The following is a 22,956-nucleotide window of genomic DNA, read 5'->3' as shown; positions in this document are numbered from 1 at the left end:
CTTTAAAAAACACAAATACATTGTACAGCTATACAAACTTTTTCTTTCTTTTTTAAAATTTTAACTTTTTATTTTAGAGAGAGGGGAGCAAGGGAGGAGAGAACACTGACGTGAGACGGAAACATCAACTGGTTGCCTTCAGTGCATGCCCTGACTGGGGACTGAACCTGTGTTCTGACCTCAAAAAGTGACTTTTCAATTTGTGAGATGATGCCCAACCAACTGAGCCACACCAGCTGGGGCCATTTTTTTTCTTTACATGTTTGTTCTATAAGCTTTTTTCTATTAAAAATTTTTTAACATGCTTTACTTTTCTAACTTTTTTTTTGCTAAAAACTAAGACATAAACACATGCACTAGCCTAGGCCTACCAGGGGTCAGGGGTCAGGAACATCAATATTACAGTTTTCCCGCTCCATATCTTGTCCCACTGGAAGGTCTTCAGGGGCAGTGACACATGGGGCTGTCATACCTATGATAATAATCCTCCTGGAACACCTCCTGAAGGACTTGGCTGAGGCTCTTCTGGAGATCACTCTTCAGAAATATGTCGATGGTAGTGTACTTGATTTCTTTTTTTCATCATAGATTTGCTTGTAAGCAGGTAATATACTATGGACATTCCTCTCTATTAATGAAAACCTTTCATTGTTGGGGTCCACATTTTCAAACTTTTTAAGGAGCATGCTGAGTTCTGAAAAAGCTTCTAAACTCTTATTTTATTTTTATCCTCACCTGAAGACATGCTTATTGATTTTAGAGAGAGGGAAAAGAAGAGAGAGGGAAGAGAGAAACATTGATGTGAAAGAGGAACATTGATCAGTTGCCTCTTATACTCCCCCTGACCGGGAACCAAACCTACAACCTAGGCATGTACCCTGACCAGGAATCAAAACTGTGACCTTTCAGTTTACAGGACACACTCCAACCAGCTGAGCCACAGTGAGAGAGAAGGGGCCAGAATTCTTCTAAACTCTTTTTTGTGAATTTTCTTGAAGGGTTTTCTCCTTTTTCTTTTCCTGCAGTTTCCTTTTCTCTGGTCTCTTCTTCAGCTAGGTGTTCCTGTTTCAGTTCCAATGACTCCTTATTAGTCAGTTCCTCAGGAACCACCACTAGGACCTCAGTGTCATCCTCATCAAAACCCAGGTTAATGTTGTTGATTTCTGCACCAGTCTTATCCTTGGCAAATCCTTTGAAGTAATGGATGAACCTCTTGAGCATCTTCTTCTGGATGACACTCATACACCCCTTGGTGAAATCACCCCAAGGAAAGTTCTTGATGTTGTCATAGATGCTGTAATCTTTCCAGAATTGCATCAGTGTCTTCCTCAGTTGCAGCAATAGCCAGAGCTAGTAGTATGCTTTAAAAGCTGCTACAACTCCTTAATCCACTAGTTCAATTAAAGAGGTAGTATTTGGAGGGATAAACACCACTTTGATCATTGGTATGAAGATCACCAACAAAAAAAGGATGTCCAGGACCATTGTCAACAACAAACAAAATCTTGCAAACTCTTATTCTCCTAACAGTACTTCTCCATTTCACTGGCATAGCAATACAGGAGGACATCTTGGAAGATGAGCTGAGTCATCATGACTTCTTATTGCTCCTGTAGTAACACACTGGCAGTGTGTGCTTATTGATGTGCTTGGAGGCTCTGGAGTTCTCACTGTGCCAGGTCACAAGGGGCTTCAGTTTGTAGCCTGTGACATTGCCTCCAAGCAAGATTATTAACCCATCCTTAAAAGCCTTAAAACCTGGTATTGACTTGGCCTTCTTATAAAGGAAAGTCCTTTCTGGCATTCATTTACAGAATATGGACATTTCATTCATATTGAATGTTTTCTCTGGCAAGTAATTTTCCTCCACAATCAGCTTCTAGAGTTTCCAAAAATTCTTTAGCTGCCTTCATATCAGTACCCTCTGACTACCAATCATTTTCACATTATGTAATGAACAATTCCTGAATTGTTTAAACTACCCAGAGCTAGCAGTAAATTCAACATCATAGTTGGTCCAGCCTTATCTTTCAACATTGTAACTTTTACCTTTGGCTGTGGTCATCACGGTGTGGACAGGGACAGGCTTCTGTCTGGTCTTCAAGCCAGGTAATTAGAAGTTTCTCCATGTCTGATATGGGCTCTTGAACTTCTGTTTGTCTCGTTTCCTTCAGTGAAGCAGTCCTGTAACAGCTTCTGTTACTTTTTTCTTGTTGGTAAAGATTGTGACTGTGGTGGAATGGGACATGCCTGACTGGCGAACAATACCCATCATTGACTTTCAATGTTCCTAGTTGTTATCACTTCTGATTTTGTTTTCAGGTCAATCACTGAACATGGCCTCTTATGGGCAACATTAGCAGTGGATTGTGTGTGCTTAGTGGCCATGATGAACAAAACAACTCAAGATTAAATCAAGCATGAGGAAAAAATGATGTGATCAAGAGACTTGGTAAACATGAGATGTATAAGGCTATTGCCAGTTTAACATGGCATATTGTTTTATAGCAAACTTTTATAAGTAGAAAGAGTATACTCTAAAATAATGATAAAAAGTATAATATAGTAAGTATATAAACCAGTAACAGTCATCTCTTATCATTATCAAATGCTATGTACTGTACATAATTGCATGTGCTGTACTTTTATATGACTGGCAGCACAGTGGGTCTGTTTACACCTGCATCACCATGAACATGTGAATAATGCGTGGCACTATGATGTTACAACAGTTCTGACATCACTAGATGACAGGAATTTTGCAGCTCAATTATAATCTTATGAGACCACTGTTGTATATGTGGTTTATTGTTGGCCAAAATGTTATGTGGTACACATAACCTTCTTACTAGAATGTTAAGAAGGGCTTCCTGGAGGAGGAGGCATTTTCTCCAAGACCTGAAGTGTGAGTAGATAGGGGGTTAGTAAGGAGTGTTCCAGCCAAAAGGGAACAACATGTTCAAAGGTGCAGAGGATCATGAGCAGTTACCATCATTGGAGTGTGAAGGTGAAAAGCTAGGGACAATGAGGGCATTGAGGGAAAAGTGTCAAGAAGGCTGTGGTCACTCATGCCCTGATGGACCTAATTCATTCTGGGCCACAAGCACTGACTGATCAGGTGGTTTGCAGGGTAGGGGCCTCATAGGAGGAAGTGCTGATCCTAGACACAGCTGCCACATATTTTTTCCTCCCCAAGTCCCAACTTAGGAGAAAAGGCCTTACAAGAGAAGCCTGGCCAGTGGTCTAGGCCATTGTAGATCTCAGCTCCAGGCACAGAGTCAAGGCACCATCAAGGAAGGGACCATCAAGGCGAAGAGTTGGGGAAGGGTCCACAGCCTGGACTTTGGTAGGTCATGGTTGAAAGAAGTCAGCAGTCACAGGCAGTGACCCAGCCCAATCCAGATGAGCACCCTGGACCATCACAGCTAACCAGACAGGTGCTGAGGCCCTGGGATAGGAACTGACCAGCCTCACTCAGGGCTGTAACCTGCCACAGACCCTAAAGTCTCAGGTCTCTGTCACCTGAGATCTACAAGGGCCCTAAAGACTTGTGGCCTTGTAGGTCTCAGGTGACAGATAGCTGGGCTTACTTGTCTAATGGACATTTCCTCAATCCAAGCTGCTATAACCAAGTCCACAGTCTGGGCAGCTTAAACAAAGAACATTTATTTCTCACTGTGGAGCCTCCAAGTGTGAGATAAAGGAGCATGCAGGTTTGGCAGCTCTGGCAGCTCTGGCATCTGTCACTTTCACCCGAGTGTCTCCATTGTCCTCACCCTGGCATCTCTGTCACCCTTACCCTGGCATCTGTCACCTTTACCTAGAAGTCTGTCACCTCCACACAGGCATTTCATCTCCATCACATTTTCCCAAATGTGTCTGTTACCTTTTCCCAGTTGTCTCTCAGGGTGTAGGACAAGCATGGAGAGCACCCCAGGGCTTCTGTCCACAAGATGTTTAGCTAGGAATCAGGATCTTGCCTGGTCATGGTGGCTGGAGGAGCTGCAGACTAGACAGGACATGCCAAGCTGAGCCACAGGAGTCTACTGACCTTGAGAACCTCTGCTGCACTCCCACCTAAAAGCTCAGAGCCCAGAGGAGGCACAGGGACTAGTATCCTATCTGGCTGCCAACCAGGAGGCAGCCTCCAGCCTTACCTCTGTAGCATGGGAGATGGTTCATATGGGGATTGGATGGCTACAAGGGATGTAGAGCACCATGCATTCTCCTAGCCCTGGACAGGCCCCAGGGAAAGCCTGGAGGGGAGTGGTCAGGTTCACATCCCTCACCCGGGACCCTGTGAAAGATCCAGAAGGTTTCCATGTGTGGCACAGACAGCTGGCAAGGCTTTGCTCAGCTGGCCCAGCTCAATGCAATAATTGCTCTCGCTGCACCAGAAGCCTGCATGAGTAACAACTTCCAGCCAAGTGGTCAATTAATGGAGCAATTCCCAAGCTGTGCTCAAGGAGCACACCCAGATTAGGTGCTCATTGCACAGATGCCCAGTTGCCTGTAGCCCAGGGGTGGTGGACTGGTCAGCCACTGTCCTCACCACCCGGCAGGCAGGAAGGCTCCTACATAGAGCTCTCCCTTACAGGCACCCTCATTTCTCTGAGGGGCACACAAATGAGTGCTATCACCTGAGCTGGCCACATGGGGCCATACACCATATCCTGGAGCTGATTCCTCTGCTCCCATTTTGTTTCCCACTGCCTGTGCCCAGGCCCAATTGCATTATTCCTAGAGTAGGCCTGCCTAGCACCTCCAGAAACCTCCAAAGAAAAATGCAAACTCTTGATTTCAGATTGATAAATAACCTTGTTTCCCTCAAAAGAGGCTGTAAGGTGGGGAGCTGACAGAGGGAGACAATCAAAAGAGGGATCCATTGGGCGCCAGGCTGAGGCACAGCAGCATGTTCTTCATACATATGCACATGTGTATGGGAGAGCTATGTATGTGTATACATGTTTGCATGTGCAAATGTGCATATGGTTGCCTGTGCATGTACCCGTGAATGTGTGAGGAGGGTGGGTGGAACTCTACTTTTGGCTGCTGTGTGATCCTGGGCTCTGAGCCTCAGATTCCTCACCTGTAAGAAGGGTGGTGACAGGGCACAGAAAAGGGAAAAGTGCTGCTCAATTAGGTCTTCAGGAGAGCAGGTATCATAGCACCCCCAGGGACCTGACACTGAAAATCAAGGGCAACCCCAGACCCTCTAGAACTTGCATCCTCACCCTCTTCTGTCCATGAGCAACATTTCCACAGCACGAGTCCAACAGGAGACACAGGTTCGTGAACAGCCTGGTCAAGTAGGGGTCCAGCACTAAGGTCAGAGGCAGGTGCTGACACACTGGTCCAAAGGGGGCATGCTTTGAGGAGAAAGTGGAAAGGCTGTGGCCAAACCCCAGGCAGGGATTGAGGAGCCAGAGCTCAGGACAAGGAAAACACAATGATGCTTTTCACTCCAAATTTCTAGAATGTTCCTTGGGCTGTTTTCAGTCTGGATTCCCTTTCTCCTGGGATCCCAGGAAACTTTATGATCAGTTCCAGGCTCTGAACTACAAAAGAACCTGTCATCAACTCCTGTGAGGGTGAAGGAAAAAAGAAGCTGTCACAGGGATGATGTGTGGTCAGGCAGGGGCCCCAGGAAGGGACAAGGGCCTGAGGGAGGATCTCCTGGGAACAGGTTGTGGAACAGAAGAATGTGGTTGGGCTCACACTCCCTCAAGTGCAGGGTTCCCCTTTGTTGGCTGCATGACCTTCCACCTTGGCCTATTTCCTCATGAGGAAAGCAGGGACAGCAGCTCCTACCTGCTGGAGTGGCCAGAGGAATCAGGTAAATATACATGGGCACTGGGGCAGCACAGGGGCCCCACAAGGTCCAGGAGGCAGAGATGAGGGGCAGGGGTGGATGTGGGGAGGTGTGAGCTCTGGAGAGCTGTGGGAGAAGGCCACGGAGGGAGGGAAGGGGGACATACAGCATGGGCAGTAGGTTGGGAGTATTTTTGGGAACAGTGGGGTGGGAGGATATCTGGGTGCAGGGGCTAGAGCAGGTAGAAAGGTGGGGCCCAGTCCCACAGTGACTGGGAGTGTAGCCTGAGCATGACCTGGTGCCAGGATATTAAGGAACTCTGAGAGCCCTCAGGGTCAGCCTCTGCTAGAGGCATATGCAGTCTCAAATTAGAATTATCCAGAAAACACTCCTGATGGAAAGGAGAAGACTCCCACTTTTAATATCACTGACCACCATTGTAAGGAGTAGGTGAAGTGCTTCTTACAGTAATTGTAAAGTGAGAACAATAATTGTAAAGTGAAATATAAGCATTTAGAAAAGCAGTAGGACCCTGGGTGGGCGGAACGTTGGGGCTCTTTGGTGTGAGATGGGCAGCAGGGGGCCTGGTCCATCAAAGGTCCCCCAGGTTTTCTGTCAGGAAGGCCAGCAGAAAGCGGCTGACGTGCCTGTCCACAATGATGGGGGAGAAGCCCAGGACACGCCGGGCCCTTGGCAGCACCTTGGAGTCTGGAACACAATGGTGATGGGGGGGGTGTCTCAGAATCCAGCAGAGATGCCTTCTCTCAGCCTCACAATATTGCCAGCCCCAAACCCAAGTGGCATGGGGTCAGCACCCCCAGGGGGGCCTGTGAGGCATTGACCCCACATAACCTCAGGAATTTCAGCATGGTCAGAAAGGGACAGCAGGGATGCCATGCTGGGCCTGGAGGGGGCCTCAGCCATGGGCTCCAGTCCACCCATCAGGGCCATGACACTGGTGCAGACCTGAGACTGTGGGGTTGCTCTGCTCCAGGCAAGGCTCTCTAACCCAAGCCCTGCTGCACTCCTCCTCCCACAAGGGGCCACCATTCTCTGACCCCTGGGGGTGGTGGGTTACTGAGGGTCATGTGAAGAAAATGAGACCCACCACCACTGGGTTTGGTGGGCGGGCTCAAGCCCCACACTTTCTATTTCTCCTGAGCCCAGTCCCTGTCCCACTCCTGGTTGAGCAAATTGAGGCATGATGAAGCCAGGGACTCGTGCCTTCCTGCAGAGCTGAGTGGGCAGTGTGCCCAATGTGCACGGGAACCACCTCTGACCTGTGGTCTCATGTGGATTGGGCTGAGACTGAGCGACACCCACCTGAAGGGCAGCAGTAGATGAGGAGTGCCAGCCCCGCAGCCAGGCCGAGACAGGCCAGAAAGGCCATGGGTCCTGGGGGAGAAATAAGTATCAGCGGCTACTTGCACCTGAGGGTGGGGAGAGGTCCTCAGGCCACAAGGAACAGGCTAGATCCCCACATTGGAGTCAGCTGGGTGAGGATACCCCCAATGAACACTCTGGGTGGGGGGAAAGGTGTCCATGGGAAGCCAGGAACAGAGCCCAACTTAGAGTGGAGAAGACCCCAGGTGGAGATGGGGCCCTGGGTAAGGGGATAGGGGGAAGCAGGAGGCGGTTACCCCTGTCACTGAGCTCATGGCTTGCGGTGCCCGAGTCTAGCTCTGTGCAATCTGAGATCTCTGGAAACAAAATCACAGGGTTCAGTTAGTCATGGGTGGGCCAGAGAGGAAAGTGGTCGCCTGCCCTCAGGAAACCAAAGGGGCTGACGAGGTCCCTCACTCCTGGTACCACCCAGCCCCTGGCTGAGCTGGACCAGGCTGTGCTGTCACTGAGCCCTCTGGCCCTGTTTGGTGGAGTAAGCACCACCCCTGCACAGTTTGGGGTCATCCCCTTTAGTCCACTCCCTGGGACCTTGAGGGCCATGGAATAGGGGGAAGGCATTGTTACCTGGTGGCCATGAGGCACCAAATGCAGTGCAAAAACCTGCCTGTCAAAGTTCTGATACTGTCCATGTGTCAGCTTTATCTTCCCAGGCCTCCCCAACAAGCCACATGCCAGATAGCCCTTGAGGGCAGCCGTGAGCTGGGAAGGTGCTTGACTCCCAGCAGGGATGTGGGGCCCTAAGGGCTAGTGTAACAGGACCATCTGGTGCCAGAGCTCAGAGATAGTCCTGCAGGTCTGTCTTTGGGGTCACAGACACCAGCCACAGGTCATGGCTAAGTGGCCTGGGTGAGCCATCCCATCCCTTGGGGCCTCTGGCCTCTTCTAAGAATTGCGAGAGAGCAGCCACGCCTCCTGGGGATCAGGGCGCAGAAGCCTAAGACTGAACTGCCTGCACCTCCCCATCCTATTCCCAGCACATCATAGGGACCCTTGCATACCTCCCAGGCCCAAAGATGGGACCCTATAAACTGAAACACACACACCCTAAGCTGGCCATCTAGTCCTGAGACTGTCCTGTAGAAAAACCCACACCAGGGATCTACCTGGATGAAGGGTGGACACAACCTCAGTATCCAGCATGGGGGCCAGTTCACTCAGGCTGGTGCAACTGTGAGCCACTGTGATCATAAGGGGAAGAGTTTCCATAGTGCACTAGGTTACAGATGGAAGAGGCAGATTCTACCTTTTGTGTAAAAGCTGGCACAAAAGAGACACAGACACACACACAAACAGGGAGACAAGAGATATCTGTGTTGCCAGGAATACTCTCTCTACTCTCTAGGGACTATACAAGATGAGATGTGGCCAGAGGAGATTGATGCTAAACCCTGAGGACTGGGACGTGCACTTACGCAAGGTGCGTCGGCTGGGCAGGCAGCGGTGCAGGGGCTGGGCGTGGATGTATAGAGCTCGGTAGAACTCCTGGCAATCCCTCTCGTTGCTCCGTTGTAGATGGCCCAAGAGGTCACACAGCCGCACACGCAGGGATGCCTTGGGGTTCCGGAACTGGGGGCATAAGGGAAACAAAGGAAGGTCAGGGTACAGAGGACTGGGCCAAAGGCAGCTGTGGGATGGGCATAGGTGGGCTCCAGGGTCAGCTCCTCCATTCCTTCTGGCTCTGGCTTCCTCACTGGGGGAGGAGGAGCGTGATTCCATACAGGCCCTCCAAACACCCCTGGGGAAACAGTGGCTGTGAACCATGGCCTCATGGTGCCCAAGAATGTTCTGGGTTCACAGCATGGCTGCTAATCCTTGCATTCCACATGAAGGTGAAAACAAGTCACCAAGAAAGGCAGCAGTGACATCATTGCAAGTGCGGAAATTTGGTAGCTTGCTGTGTGACTTCAGTAAGTCTCTTCACCCTCAAAGACTCAGTTTGTTCATTTGTAAAAAGGGAATAATAAGCCCATACTGTAGTGCTGCTGCAGGGAATCAAAGTGATAGTGTGGTAACTTCTAGTAGTTTACAGTCTACAGGAATGTGATTCAAGTGTTTAAAAAATAAAACAAGGGACTTCTGGTCAAGATGGAGGAGTAGGTAGATACACTGTGCCTCCTCACACAACCAAGATAGGGACAACAATAATTTAGAAACAGAGTAACAACCAGAACTGAGAGAAAATTGAACTGTATGGAAGTCGGACAACCAAGGAGTTAAAATACACATGTGCATCCAGACCGGTAGGAGGGGCGGAGTCAGGCAGTTGGGCAGAGAGGGGTGGCAGAACAAAAAACGTTGGGACTGGCATAAGGCATCCCAGGCACCGAAGACCGCAGTGGGAAGACCCTGGGCACGAAAGCAGTGGCTGGCAGACCCCGGCTGAGGGGTGGCAACTGGCAGACCCAGAGAGGCAGCAATTGTGAAGCAAGGCACTGTGGAAAAGGCGGCTGGCTGACCGGGTGGTCCCAGGGTCCCAGCACCAGGAAACAGAGCCTCAGGGCACTGACTGAAAACACCTGTGGGGGTTGAGGCGAAGAGAGAGACTCTCAGTCTCACAGGAGAGGTCGCTGGAAAAACCCACAGGATGCGCAAGCCCACCCACACAGGAATTAGCACCAGAAAGGCCCAATTTGCTTGGGGGAAGTGGCAGAAGGGACTGAAATCCTTCGGAGATCAGAGCAAGCGCCATTGTTCCCTCTCGGACCCCGCCCCCACATACAGTGTCACAACCCAGCCACAGGGTTGCCCCGCCCTAGTGAACACCTAAGGCTCCACCCCTCATACATAACAGGTGCAGCGAGACAAAAAAAAAAAAAAAAGAGAGAGAGAGCTCAAACAGAAGAACAAATGAAAGCCCCAGAACCAATACTTTTAAGCAACCAAGAGATAGCCAACTTATCAGATATACAGTTCAAAACACTGGTGATCAGGATGCTCACAGAATTGGTTGACTTTGTTTGCAAATTAGATGAAAAAATGAATGCTACAATAAGTGAAATGAAGAAAAATTCACAGGGAACCGTAAGTGATGGAAAGAAAGCTGGGTCTCACATCAATGGAGTGCACCAGAAGGAAGAAAACAACATACAGTCAGAAAAGAATGAAGAAATAAGAATTCAAAAAAAATGAGGAGAGGCTTAGGGACCTCTAGGACATCTTTAAATGTTCCAACATCTGAATTATAGGGGTACCAGAAGGGGAAGAGGAAGAGCAACAAGTGGAAAAGTTATTTGAACAAATAATAAAGGAGAACTTCCCCATTCTGGCAAAGGAAATAGACTTCCAGGAAGTCCAGGAAGCTCAGAGAGTCCCAAAAAGGTGGACCCAAGGAGGAACACACCAAGGCACATCATAATTACATTAGCCAAGATTAAAATGAAGGAGAGAATCCTAGAAGCAGTAAGAGATAAGGAGACAGTAACCTACAAAGGAGATCCCATCAGACTGTCAGCTGATTTCTCAAAAGAGACCTTGCAGGCAAGAAGGGGCTGGAAAAAAGTATTCCAAGTCATGAAAGGCAAGGACCTACATCCAAGATTGCTCTATCCAGCAAAGCCTTCATTAGAATGGAAGGGCAGATAAAGTGCTTCTCAGATAAGGTCAAGTTAAAGGAGTTCATCATCACCAAGCCCTTATTTTATGAAATGTTAAAGGGATTTATCTAAGAAAAAGAAGATAAAAAACATGTACAGTAAAATGACAGCGAACTCACAATTATTAATAACCACACCTAAAACAAAAAGAAAAGCAAACTAAGCAAACTAGAACAGGAACAGAAGCACAGAAGTGGAGGTGACATGGAGGGTTAGCAACAGGGGAGTGGGAGGAGGAGAGAGGGGGAAAAGGTATGGAGAATAAGTAGCATAGATGGTAGGTAGAACATAGCCAGGGGGAGGGCAAGAGTAGTATGGGAAATGTAGAAACTCAAGAACTTATGACACATGGACATGAACTAAAGGGGGGAAATGTGGGTGGGAGAGGGTGTGCAGGGTGGAGGGGAATGAAGGGGGGGTAATGGGACAACTGTAATAGCATAATCAATAAAATATATTTAAAAATAAAAAAATAAATCAACAGTTAAGGAGAAAAGAATTGGCTCTTTCATTATGTCTGATGGAGAAATAGATGGTCCTAAAGGCCAGTGGACAGGGCACTTGGCATTCACCCCCAGGCCCTGGAGCATGTGACCTGGTGCTGCCACCTAGTGGCAGCATACCATTCTACATGGAACCAGAATTCAGTACCCAGGAGGAACGGAACTGTGCTGGTGTAAAAGCAGCTGCTGAGGAGTTTCCTTTTTCTTGTCCAAAGGTCGAAAATGTTTCAAATTTCTTTTACAGTGAATATGTTTTAGACTTTCAATTACAACAGTAAGAGACAAATTTGAGCTCCTACTTTGTTAACTTCCTGTATTACTTTTATAAGCAGTACCAGGTCCACGTGCATTCGTTTTCTGTCAGGGATCAACCTTACCTGTCCCCGAGAGAGGCACCAACCCTCCAGACAGCCCTACATCTAGTGACATTTACCTGTGCCATGGCAGGAAGCTGCAGCTCCAAAAGGGTCCTGCCAGTCACCCATCTAGGAGGCAAGCCCTGAACCCCAAAGCCCTGGCTGGCCTCTGGAACCCATCCTCAGCCCCACACAAGGGTCAGAAAAGCAGAGTAGCAAGCCAGTGTCACCTGCTCTTACTCAGTGTTCACAAACAGGACGGGCCAGATTACATCTAAGACATGTGCCTACCCTGGCTGGTGTGGCTCAGTGGATTGAGCGCCAACCTGTGAACTAAAAGGTCGCAGGTTCAATTCCCAGTCAGGGCACATGCCTGGGTTGCGAGCCAGGTCCCCAGTGGGGGAGCGTGTGAGAGGCAACTGATCAATGTATCTCTGGCACATCGATGCTTCTCTCTTCTTTCTCCTCCTCTCCCCTGTCTCTAAAAATAAATAAAATCTTTAAAAAATAAAAAAATAAAATTTTTGCCCATTTTCAACTTTTGGAAGAGGCAAAGTGAAGAACTGTCTGGGACTGGCCAGTGCCCCTACTCCCATCCCCTTGCCCCCCTCCCAGGTTTGTCACATTGTGGGTTGTTGTCACATGCCTCCTGTGACACTCTGATCATTTCTGAAAGAGGCCAGCATGCACAATGAGATATAAAAAGACTGAGACCAAGAAAGTTGATGTTCTGGGCCCAAGGTCACTACAAAGAGACAGGTTTTCACCTCTGAGCTCTCCTACCTCCCACTTTATTCCAGCACAGAAAGAAAGGAAGAATAGAGACATGTCAGGCCCGCCCCTCAGCACCTTTTCTGCATCCTTGTTGCTGAGGATCTGGGGGTAATAGCGGTTCAGCTGGAGGATGATCTTGTCCACCTGCTGCTCATTCAGGCGCCCGTGGCCCATCAGGAAAGGTGTGTCCTGGACCAGCCGGTCACAGTAGGTCTGCTCTGAAACAGGCAGAAAACATGGCGGGGGGCGGGGGGAGAGCATGAGCCAGCAAGGCCAGAGGAGGGCGGCAGGTCTACCACAAAGACGCAGCCTTGGCAAGAACTTCTCACAGCAACAGCCCCATGCCCATGGGCAGCACACCAACTGTAAGCACCTGGACAACTACTGACATCCCAGCCTGCATGGGCCTCACACACAGCCCAGAACCCTCCATGTCTTCAGAAAATAGGGTAGGGGGGTGTGGTAAGAACTGTCCAGAGTGCTCAAAAACAGTACAGAGCCACTGCTCCCTTTCTTTTATGAACATAAACTCTGAGGGGCTAAGAGGTTGCTGTTCACAGGCCCCTACAGGGTCCTCTGGAAATATCCAGGCCTAGGGAAGGGAATGGGCAGCCTGACCTACAGCTTCCACAGGCACCACGGGGTGCCTATCATGGGGACAGAAGGCTCAGGGTAGGCTGAGATGGCATGGCTGCAGGACCATGTGAGCAGCAGGTGGACAGGATCACCCTTCACTCTGTCAGCACAGCCCTAAGAAGTACCAACAGCAGACCACTGAGTGCCTGCCCAGGGTATGGGGAAAGGGTTTTCCTGTCTGGTCTTTAAGAATCACCATTAAAATGTCATCATTGCACCTTCTTTCCCATTAAAAACATTCTTTAGAATGACTAGCCTTTAAAGGCGATGGATGGGATAGAGGTCGGCTGGTGGGGGACACAGGGTATCCAAGGGAGGATCCCAAGTCCCTTTGGCACCAGCTGCCTGAATCGGTGCACCACCTTATTTACCTACCTGTGGCAGCTTGTCCTGCTTTCCGGTGGACACGGGGGTTAGGGGGTGGGCAGAGCTCTATAGGAGAAAAGTTTTTGTATGTGATTGGAGTTAAATTGGTATCAACTCAAATTAGATTGTTATAACTTTAGGAGGTTATGTATAATCTTATGGTAACCACAAAGAAAATATCCACACAATATACTCAAAATGTGTTATTATAAAAACTCAACTAAACACAAAAGAAGGCAGTAAGGGAAGAAATGAAGGGGAAAAAACCTACAAGATATATGGAAAATAAATAGCAAACGGTAGAAATGTTTTTCCTATCAATAAATTAAATGAATTAAATTCTCCAATCAAAAGGCAGAAGTTGGCAGAATGAATCTGTGATGTGATTTATAAGAAATATATATTTGGTCTTCAGCCCACTTCCTGGCACACCAGCTCCTAATCCCTGGAATTTCTTAACTGATGAACAATTAAGTCTTTTGCTATTCATAACAAGCCCCTTTCAACATCACCTGAGTTTGTGTATTGAGATGACTTTTGGAAAGCTCCTAAAAAAGCAGAGGGTGGGAGCTAGTTGCCAGGAGAACCAACCAAGTGACTACAGGGCTGCAACTTTCAGTCCCACTCCAACCATCCGGGGAGAGGAGAGCAGAGGAGCTGGAGGTTGAATCATTCACTATTGGCCAATAATTTCATTAATCATGCCTATGTAATAAGCCTCTATAAAAACCAAAAGGATAAGGTTTGCAGAGCTTCTGAAGTGCTGGGAGAGTGGCCCATGCAGCAGGGGCATGGAAGCTCTATACCCCTCCCACATGTGTTGCCCTATGTATCTATTCCATCTGACTGTTCATTAGTACCCTTTGAAATATCCTCTGTAATAAGTTGGCAGTCATAAGTAAAATGTTTCCCAAGTTCTGTGAGCCACTCAAGCAAATGATCAAACCCAATGAGGGGATTGTGGGAAATCTAATTTATAACCTGGAAAGGCAAAAACCTGGACTTATGATTGGCATCTGACCTGAGAAAAGTCTTCTGGGACTGAGGCCTTAACCTGTGGGATCTGATACTATCTCCAGGTAGACAGTGTGGGAATTGAGTTAAATTGTAACTCAATTCGTGTCCAGTTCGTGTCCACCAGAGAACTGGACGATTGTTTGGGGATTAGGAATAAATCCCACACATTTGGTAACCATAAGTGTCAAAAGTATTAAGAAGTGGAGTGTTTTGGGTAGAGGTAGAGAAGAAATTGGTTTTCCCACAGGATTAAAAAAATATATCGTATGACTCAATATATGCTATTTTCAAAAGACTCACTTTAGATCTAAAGACACAAATTGGGTGAAAATGAAATGATGGGAAAAGACATTCTGTGCAAATAGTAACCAAGAGAAATTAGGTGGCCATACTAGTATGAGGGAAAAAAAGACTTTAAGTCAAAAATTACTATATGAGACAAAGAAGCACATTTTATATGGTTCTGGCCAAGATGGAGGTGTAGGTATAAACCCTTCACTTCCTTGCACAACCAAAAGGAGGATAACAACCAATCTAAAAACAATAAACAACCAAAAGTGCCAGAATATCAAACTGCACAGAACTCTGACAACCAAGGAATTAAAGAAACAGTCAACCAGACCAACCAGACTGGTAGGAGGGAGAAAGGGCAGATGGGCTGGTAGAGAAAACCCACAGCAAGGCAGTGGACCATGTGAGCAGGACTGGCTGAACACGAAACTGAGACTCAAAGCTGACAGTGGACTACAGCAAGGGTTACCACAGTAGGAGAAACTCCCAGTCTCACAAGAGAGTTCATTGGAAAGTTGGGCTAGAGCCAAGCAAGCGAATTGCATTCTTCCCTCTCTGACCACTCCCACACAGACAGCACCACAACACAGCAAAGAGGGTTTCCCTGCCCTGATGAATACCTAAGGCCCCACCCCCTTACAACTTAACAGGTGCACTGAGACAAAGAAATATGGCCCAAATGAAAGAACAGAGCAAAACCCCAGAAAAAGAGCTAAGCTATGAGGAGATAGCCAACCTATCTGGTGAAGAGTTCAAAACACTTGTAATCAAAATGCTCACAGAACTGACTGAGCCTGGTCAAAAAAATGAAAAAACAAATGAAGGATACCCAAAGTGAAATAAAGCAGAACATTCAGGGAACCAAGTGACAGGAAGGAAACCAGGACTCAAAGCAATGATTTGGAACAAAAAGAAGAAATAAACATCCAACTGGAACAGAATGAAGAAACAAGAATTCAAAAAAATGAAGAGAGGCTTAGGAAACTCTGGGACAACTTTAAACATTCCAATATCCGAACTATAAGGGTGCCAGAAGGAGAAGAAAAAGAGCAAGAAATTGAAAACTTATTTGAACAAATAATGAAAGAAAACTTTCCCAATCTGGCCAAGGAAATAGACTTCCAGGAAGTCCAGAAACCCAGAGAGTCCCAAAGGAGTCGGACCCAAGGAGGAGCACACCAAGGCACATCATCATTACATTACCCAAGATTAAAGATAAAGAGAGAATCTTAAAAGCTGCAAGAGGAAAGGAGACAGTTACCTACAAAGGAGTTCCCATAAGACTATCAGCTGATTTCTCAAAAAAAACCTTACAGGCAAGAAGGGGTTGGAAAGAAGTATTCCAATTCATGAAAGGCAAGGACCTACATCCAAGATTACTCTATCCAGCAAAGCTATTATTTAGAATAAATGGCAGGCAAGGGCAGACAAAATGCTTCCCAGATAAGGCCAAGTTAAAGGAGTTCATCATCATCAAGCCATTAATATATGAAATGGTAAAGGGACTTATCTTTAAGTCCCTTCAGTAAGAAATTGAAGAAGATCAAAAACTATGAACAGTAAAATGACAACAAAATGACAACTATCAACAACTGAACCTAAAACACAAAAGAAAAACAATGAAAACAAAAACTGTGCAAACAAGTAGAATGGGAATAGAATCACAGGAATGGAGATCACATGGAGGGTTTTCAGTGCAGAGGGGAAGGGGAGGGATGAGGGGAAAGGAATAAGAAGGATAATTGGTAGGCATAAAATAGATGGGAAGAGGTAAGAATGGTATAGAAAACAGAGAATTCAAAGAACTTAAACATACAACCCATGGACATGAACTAAGGGGGAAGGAATGCTGGAGGGTTTGGGGGTGCAGGGCGGAGGGAGAATACAGTGGGGGGATTGGGAAAACTGTAATAGCATAATCAATAAAATATACTTAAAAATAATCAGTACTTCATAAAAAGCACATATAAAAGGGATATTCACCAAGAAGATATAACAAATATATATGCACCAAATATCAGAGCCCCAAAATATATGAGGCAAACATTGGCAGAATTGAAGGGAGAAATAGACAGCTTTATAATAATAGTTTGAGACTTCAATATACCACTTTCATTAAGAGATACAACAGACAGAAGATGAGGAACAAAAGAATGTAAACACCTCCATAAACTAATGATACCTAACAGACATATAAACAATACTGCACCAAACAATAACAGAATATACATTCTTCTCAAGGGCATTCGGAACATTCTCTAAGATAGACCTCAAAAGAAGTTTGGCCACAAAACAAGTCTTAATATGCTTAAAAATATTAAAATTCTACAAAAGATCTTATCTGGAATTAAAGGAGTAAAGCTAGAAATCAATAACAGAAGGAACACTGAAAATTCACAAGTATGTGAAAATTAAACAACCTATGGATTGTTTCTTACAAGAAGAAATCACAAGGGAAATTAGAAAATACCTTGAGACAAATGAAAATAAAAACACAGCATATCAAAACTTAAGGTTTATAGCCCTGGCTGGTGTGGTTCAGTGGATTGAGCACTGGCCTGTGGACCTAAGGGTTACTGGTTTGATTCCCAGTCAAGGCACATTTCTGGGCTTCAGGCTGGGTCACCAGTTGGGGGTGCATGAGAGGCAACCAATCGATGTTTGATGTTTCTCTTGCACACTGATGTTCCCCCCATCTCCCTCTTTTCCCCTCTTTCTAAAACTTAATCAATAAAATATTTTTTTTAATTTTAAAAACTTAAGGGATGTGGTGAAAGCAGTGCTGGAAGGGGAATTTATAGCTGTAAATGTGCATAATAAAATAGAAGATCTTGTATCAATAACCTAAAGTTACACCTCAAGAAATTAGAAAAAGAGCAAACTAAACCCCAAGTGGCAAGAGCAAGGAAGGACATAATACAGACTAGAGTGCAGGTAAATGAAATAAGAGGAAGTAAAATTATCTGTTTGTAGATGACATGATCTTATATATAGAAAATCCCAAAGTCAAAAAAAAAAAAAAACAAACCTGTTAGAACTAATATATTCACAGGAAAATTGCAACATACAAAATCAGCAACACAAAAATCAGCTGCATTTCTATACGTTAACAATGAACAATTAAAAAAAGAAAAACACAATCCCATTTACAGTACCATCAAAAAGAATAAAATACTAAGGAATAAGTTTAACCAACGAGGTGAAAGACTTGTACACTGAAAACTACAAAAAAGAAATTGTTAAAAGAAATAAAATAAGACACAAATAAGTTGAAAGATATCCCATGTTCATGGATTGGAAGACTTAATGTTGGGAGGATGACATATTACCCAAAGTGATCTGCAAATTCAATATAATCCCTATCCAAAACCTAATGATGATTTCTCCAGAAACAGAAAAAGCCATCCTAAAATTCTTATATCAAGGAACATTCATAGCAAAAACAATCCTGAAAAGAACAAAGTTGGAGCATTCACATTTCCTAATTTCAAAACTTAATACAAAGCTACAGGGGTAAAAACAGTGTAGTCATAGCATAAGGACAGACATATAGACCAATGGCCCAGGATAAAGTTCAGAATAAACAGTATTTTGAGTGGAAAAAAAAACAGAGTGAAAAGACAACCCACAGAATAAGAGAATATTTGCACAACACATATCTGATAAGGGAATATATTCAGAATATATAAAGAACTCCTACAACTCAACAACAAAAAACCCACAAACAATTCAACTAAAAAATGGGCAAAGTACCTGAATAGGCATTTCTCCAATGATATACAAATGGCTACAAAACACATGAAAAGATGCTCAATATCATTAGTCACTAAGGAGATGTCAATCAAACCACAATGAGATATCACTTCATACTCATTAGGGTGATTGTGTGTGTGTGTGTGTGTGTGTGTGTGTGTGTGTATGTATATTACTACTAATGTGATTATTATATTGATGGATTTTCATACGTTGAAACATCCTTGCAGTCTAGAAATAAATCTTTTAATGTGCTGCTGAATTCATTTTGCTAGTAATATACAGGGTCCAATAGAAGTAAGGCCTGCTTGGGTAGGGTAATAATACAGATGTAATAATTTATAGTTTTAATTTGAACATTTCACTTAAAATGTCATATGGCATGCTTGAGTGTGATATTGTTATATTACAGAATTACATGCTTATGATTTTGTAATAAAAGGTTTTGTAATAAAAAGGGGCATTATTTGTGCCAGACTATCTATCTATATATAGACATACACACACATATACACATACACATATATAAAATATTGGAAATATATATATATATGAAGAATGATGATGTAAAAATTGGAACTCTCATGCATTGTGGGTGGGCATGTAAAATGGTGCAGCCACTCAAAAAGCTAAACACAGAGTCATCGTAGGATAGTACAATTCCACTTCTAGGTACATATCAAAAAGAATTGAAAGCAGGAACTAAAACAGATACTTGCACATCAATGTTCAGAGGAGCATTATTCACAACAGCCAAAAGGTGGAAACAATGATGGATGAATGAGTAAACCAAATGTGGTGTATAAAACAAGGGAATGTTATTCAGCCTTAAAAAGAAATTCTGACACATGCTATAAACATAGATGGACACTGAAAACAGTATGCTAAGTTTAAATCAGTCAGAAACAAAAGGACAAATATTGTATGATTCCACTTATATGATATATCCAGAACAGGCAAATTCTAGAAACAGAAAGTAGAACGACGATTATCAGGAGCTGGGGGGATGAAAGAAAGGAGAATTACTGTTTAATGGAGATAGGGTTTCTGTTTGGGATGACAAAAAAAGTTCTGGAAATGGATAGTGGTGATGGTTTCACAACATTGTAAATGTATTTAATGCCACTGAAATAGTTAAAATGGTAACACACACACAAAAGGTTAGTGAATAAACTGTAGTTGATGTATATGATAAAATATGATTCAGTGATAAAGACCTATGAAGTCACAAGACATGGAGGAAATTTAAATGCCTCTTTATTTTTTAATGTATTGATTTTAGACAGAGACACACATCAATTTTTTGTCCCACTTATTTGTGTATTCATTGGTTGATTCTTGTATGTGCTCTGACCAGATTCACAAACTTGATGTATTGGGACAACACTTTAACCAACTGAACTACCTGGCCAGGGCTTAAATGCATATTTCTAAAATTGAAAGATGCTAATCTGAAAAGGCTACATACTGCATGATCCAACAGAAAATGCAAAACTCTGAAGGCAGTAAAAAGATCAGTGGTTGTCAAGGGTTAGGGAGGAGAGAGGGTTGAATAGATGGAACAAAGAATTTTTAGGACAGTGAAACTACACTGTATGACACCATCATGGTGAATACAGGATATTATGCATTTTTCAAAACTCAAAGAATGTACAACACAAGGATTGAATGTAAACCATACTGTAACCTAGAGTTAGTACTAACTATCAAATTGGTTTATCAAGTGCAACAAATGCACCACACTGATGCAAGATGTCAACAATACTGAAAACTGAAGCAGTTATTCGAAGCAGTCCTAAATAATTTTAGGACTGTATAAATGTAGCTGCTCCTTAACTGTTAAGGAGTTGCAATTACAGTCGGCCCTTTGAATTCAACCATGAGGCTGATGTGGCCACACGTGAAAATGAGTTTGACACCCCTGTGATTTAAGTAATATGAGGCTCCAGGTTATGCTGCACCCAGTGCTTCCTGTGGTCACTATAATCTGTGCATGTAAACCACACCAGGCGGCCACTGGGAAGCACAAACGGGCACAGGAAAAAAAAAGAAATGCTTTGGTCCCAGGTCCTGATAAGCAGTCCCAGATAGTTTTTACAGGATAAAGGAAGAAAAATACTCTGGTACAAAATCCAGAACTTTGCCAGTTCCCTTTGTTAAGCCCTACCTCCCTCACCTTTGTGCCCAGCTGGCACCAGACAATAGACTCCTCAACCTGTTACCCATGCCTGCACTAGTGGCCTTGTGGGAACCAGCCCCACCTGGCCTCACCTCACCCACCAGGCCCCTAAGCCTTCCTACATGGCAGCCTCCAACTGCACCACATTGCCCAGGACCCCGGCCCCAGGCAAAGAGCACTGTCTCTGTGGTCTCCATCTGGCTAACTCACATTCAGCTCCCTGTCCTCCCCCCAGGGGATTTCCTAGTTCCCCTGGCCCTTGCCCCCACTGCAGTTCAGATGCTTGGGCCTTAACCTCCCCTCCTGAATGGAATCTCCCAAAATTCCTTCCGGTCTCAGAGGTTGACCTGGCCTTGGGCATGGAAGAGCTGGGATTGCTTACTCTCCAGCACACAAGGCAGGGACTGGTTCTATAGCAACAGTAACAGCTACAATAACATTTGGCCAGTACCTGCCCTGTGCAGACACAGCAAGTCCCACACAATCACTCCACAACCCATCACAGAGACCCCAGAGCCGGCATCAGGCAGGCTCCTGTCAGTGACAGGGGCAATGAGCCCTGGATGACAGGCCTACAGCCTGGCAGAGCTGCCCATTTGATCCTCCGGGGCAGTGCCCTCTGGGCCTCAGTTCCCCATCCCAAAATGAAGGGTTGTGCAGGGAGAGGTCTCTAGAAGTCCAGCATACAAAGATGGAAGGGAGAGAAGAGATCAGGGAACCTGGTACAGACCACAAGTCTAGTCTCAGCTCTGCCAATGACCACCAGAGGGGCTTGGCACCTGGTACCTTCCCCATCTGAGCTTTTGTTTCCTTACCCACACTTAGATATGACATTCCATATGTCCCTACATGGTACTGCTGGATGGGAGGTGCCCACTGCAGGGCCAAAAGCATATTAGGGGCTCAGAAATGACAGCCACAAATAAAAAGGGTTCAGAGGAATGAGAGGGGAGCAGGTGGCAGCTGGGGTCTCTTCTGGCCTAGTTTGGGACACTGGTGTCCTGGAAGTCACCAGGTTCCAGCCCATGAAATCCTATGTGTGCAGGATCCATTCTGAGACTCCAGGGAGTTCTGGAGAAAAAAGGACAGATTTCTGGGGCCTCTCTGACTCCCTGGTGCACCCCTAACTGCCTTCTGTCCTCTAAGGCAGAAGAGTGGGTCCCTTAGGGATGAAGTGTAGCTTCTGGGAGCCCTAGCCTTCCCTGACCTTTCTGCCATGGGTCCATCACTGGTCCCATCACCCTTGGGACTTCTCCAGCAGGGAAAGGTCCACAAAGCAGTGTGGCCCTACTTGGTTGGGGTCAGGAGGGAGGTGAAAACCCCAGTTCAGAGAGGCACTAGGGGGACTGCTAAACTGGAAAAAGAGTTGGAGTGGCTGAGGCAGCCCACCGTGGAGCACAAAGCCTTCGGGGGCTCAATCTGTGTCCCCAATTTCTCTGGGCCTGTCCCTGAGCTAGGAGTGCAACCCAGAGAGTCTCCGAGGTTGCACACACAATCCAAGAATGCAGCGCCTGTCTGGCCTCCTGGTCAGGTGGCTGTTGAGGATGGAGTGTCTGTTTCTCCTACTGAAGGCACATTAGGACCACAGTAATTCTGGCACCGTTTTTATGTTCGCCTCCCACTCTGTCAGTCGTTACACTCACCCGAGCCCCTCGCTGCGCACAGACGCACATCTGCCTTTGCTCCCCAGAGCCCTCCAGGGCCTGACCACACCCCCATTTCGCCCTAGTCCCACCGACGGAGGAGGCGGACAAGAACGCGCGGGTTACGGACAAGGTCACAGGGCCAACGCAGCCAGGAGCAGCACCCTGGGAGACGACAAGGCAGCTCTGGGGACCGCCGGGGTCTCCTGCCCTTCCCGGAACTGCAGGCACAACCGCAGCTAGGCCCACGCTCACCTGTCATGGCGACAGCACGGCGTGAATCCAACTGTTACAAGCCTGACGCCCACCTGCCGCCACCGCCCGTCCCTAGGTCGGCCTTCCTCTGTCCGACCCTCGATAACCTCCGCCCACCCGCTCCGCCGGACTTGCCCCTCCCAGTCACTTCCACAACCCTAACCCAGCCTTCGCTGTTGCACCACATTCCTGTTAGGACACTCCCTCAGCGCCTCTAAACCCTGCCCCCTACCGAGCCTTGCCTTCAGCTACTGGGTCTCCAGTAGCCCTTAGCTCCGCCCCCAACTGAACAACCGCCCTGCAGTCTGGGGCTGAGAGCGTTACTCTTCCCCCTAGGCCCCGCCCCCGACGTCGGTGACGTGGCAACTAGAGCC

The 22,956-nt window shown here is 46.1% G+C and overlaps 1 protein-coding gene across 4 annotated transcripts; it reads right to left on the bottom strand.

Moving 5' to 3' along the window:
• Window positions 1-6,201: 6,201 nt before the first annotated feature.
• Window positions 6,202-22,799, bottom strand: CARD19 (caspase recruitment domain family member 19). Of its 4 annotated transcripts, XM_045844958.1 has the most exons (7): window positions 22,583-22,797; window positions 13,454-13,510; window positions 12,518-12,660; window positions 8,629-8,782; window positions 7,453-7,512; window positions 7,136-7,207; window positions 6,202-6,520 (listed from the first exon to the last, which is right to left on the bottom strand). In XM_045844958.1, the coding sequence occupies exons 1-7, from the start codon at window positions 22,587-22,589 to the stop codon at window positions 6,405-6,407; spliced, it is 609 nt and encodes a 202-aa protein (XP_045700914.1). In that variant the 5' UTR covers window positions 22,590-22,797; the 3' UTR covers window positions 6,202-6,404. The 4 variants fall into 4 exon arrangements, with proteins under 4 accessions (XP_045700914.1, XP_045700916.1, XP_045700917.1 ...); XM_045844960.1 differs by lacking the exon at window positions 7,453-7,512 and having other exon boundaries at window positions 22,583-22,799; XM_045844961.1 differs by lacking the exon at window positions 13,454-13,510 and having other exon boundaries at window positions 12,518-12,655; window positions 22,583-22,796.
• Window positions 22,800-22,956: the final 157 nt, after the last annotated feature.

This window comes from Phyllostomus hastatus, unplaced genomic scaffold (assembly GCF_019186645.2).
Source record: "Phyllostomus hastatus isolate PE091 unplaced genomic scaffold, TTU_PhHast_1.1 phas_contig_41, whole genome shotgun sequence".
NCBI lineage: Eukaryota > Metazoa > Chordata > Mammalia > Chiroptera > Phyllostomidae > Phyllostomus > Phyllostomus hastatus.
This window is presented reverse-complemented; position numbering and strand designations above follow the sequence as displayed.

What these genes read in the sequence shown, in the direction of transcription:
- CARD19 (XM_045844958.1), bottom strand. An exon ending in GCAACAAGGATGCAGAAAAG is followed by an intron (nt 8,783 to 12,517) that starts GTGCTGAGGGGC and finishes TTATGCCCCCAG; the next exon opens with TTCCGGAACCCCAAGGCATC. An exon ending in CATCTACTGCTGCCCTTCAG is followed by an intron (nt 6,521 to 7,135) that starts GTGGGTGTCGCT and finishes ATTGTGTTCCAG; the next exon opens with ACTCCAAGGTGCTGCCAAGG.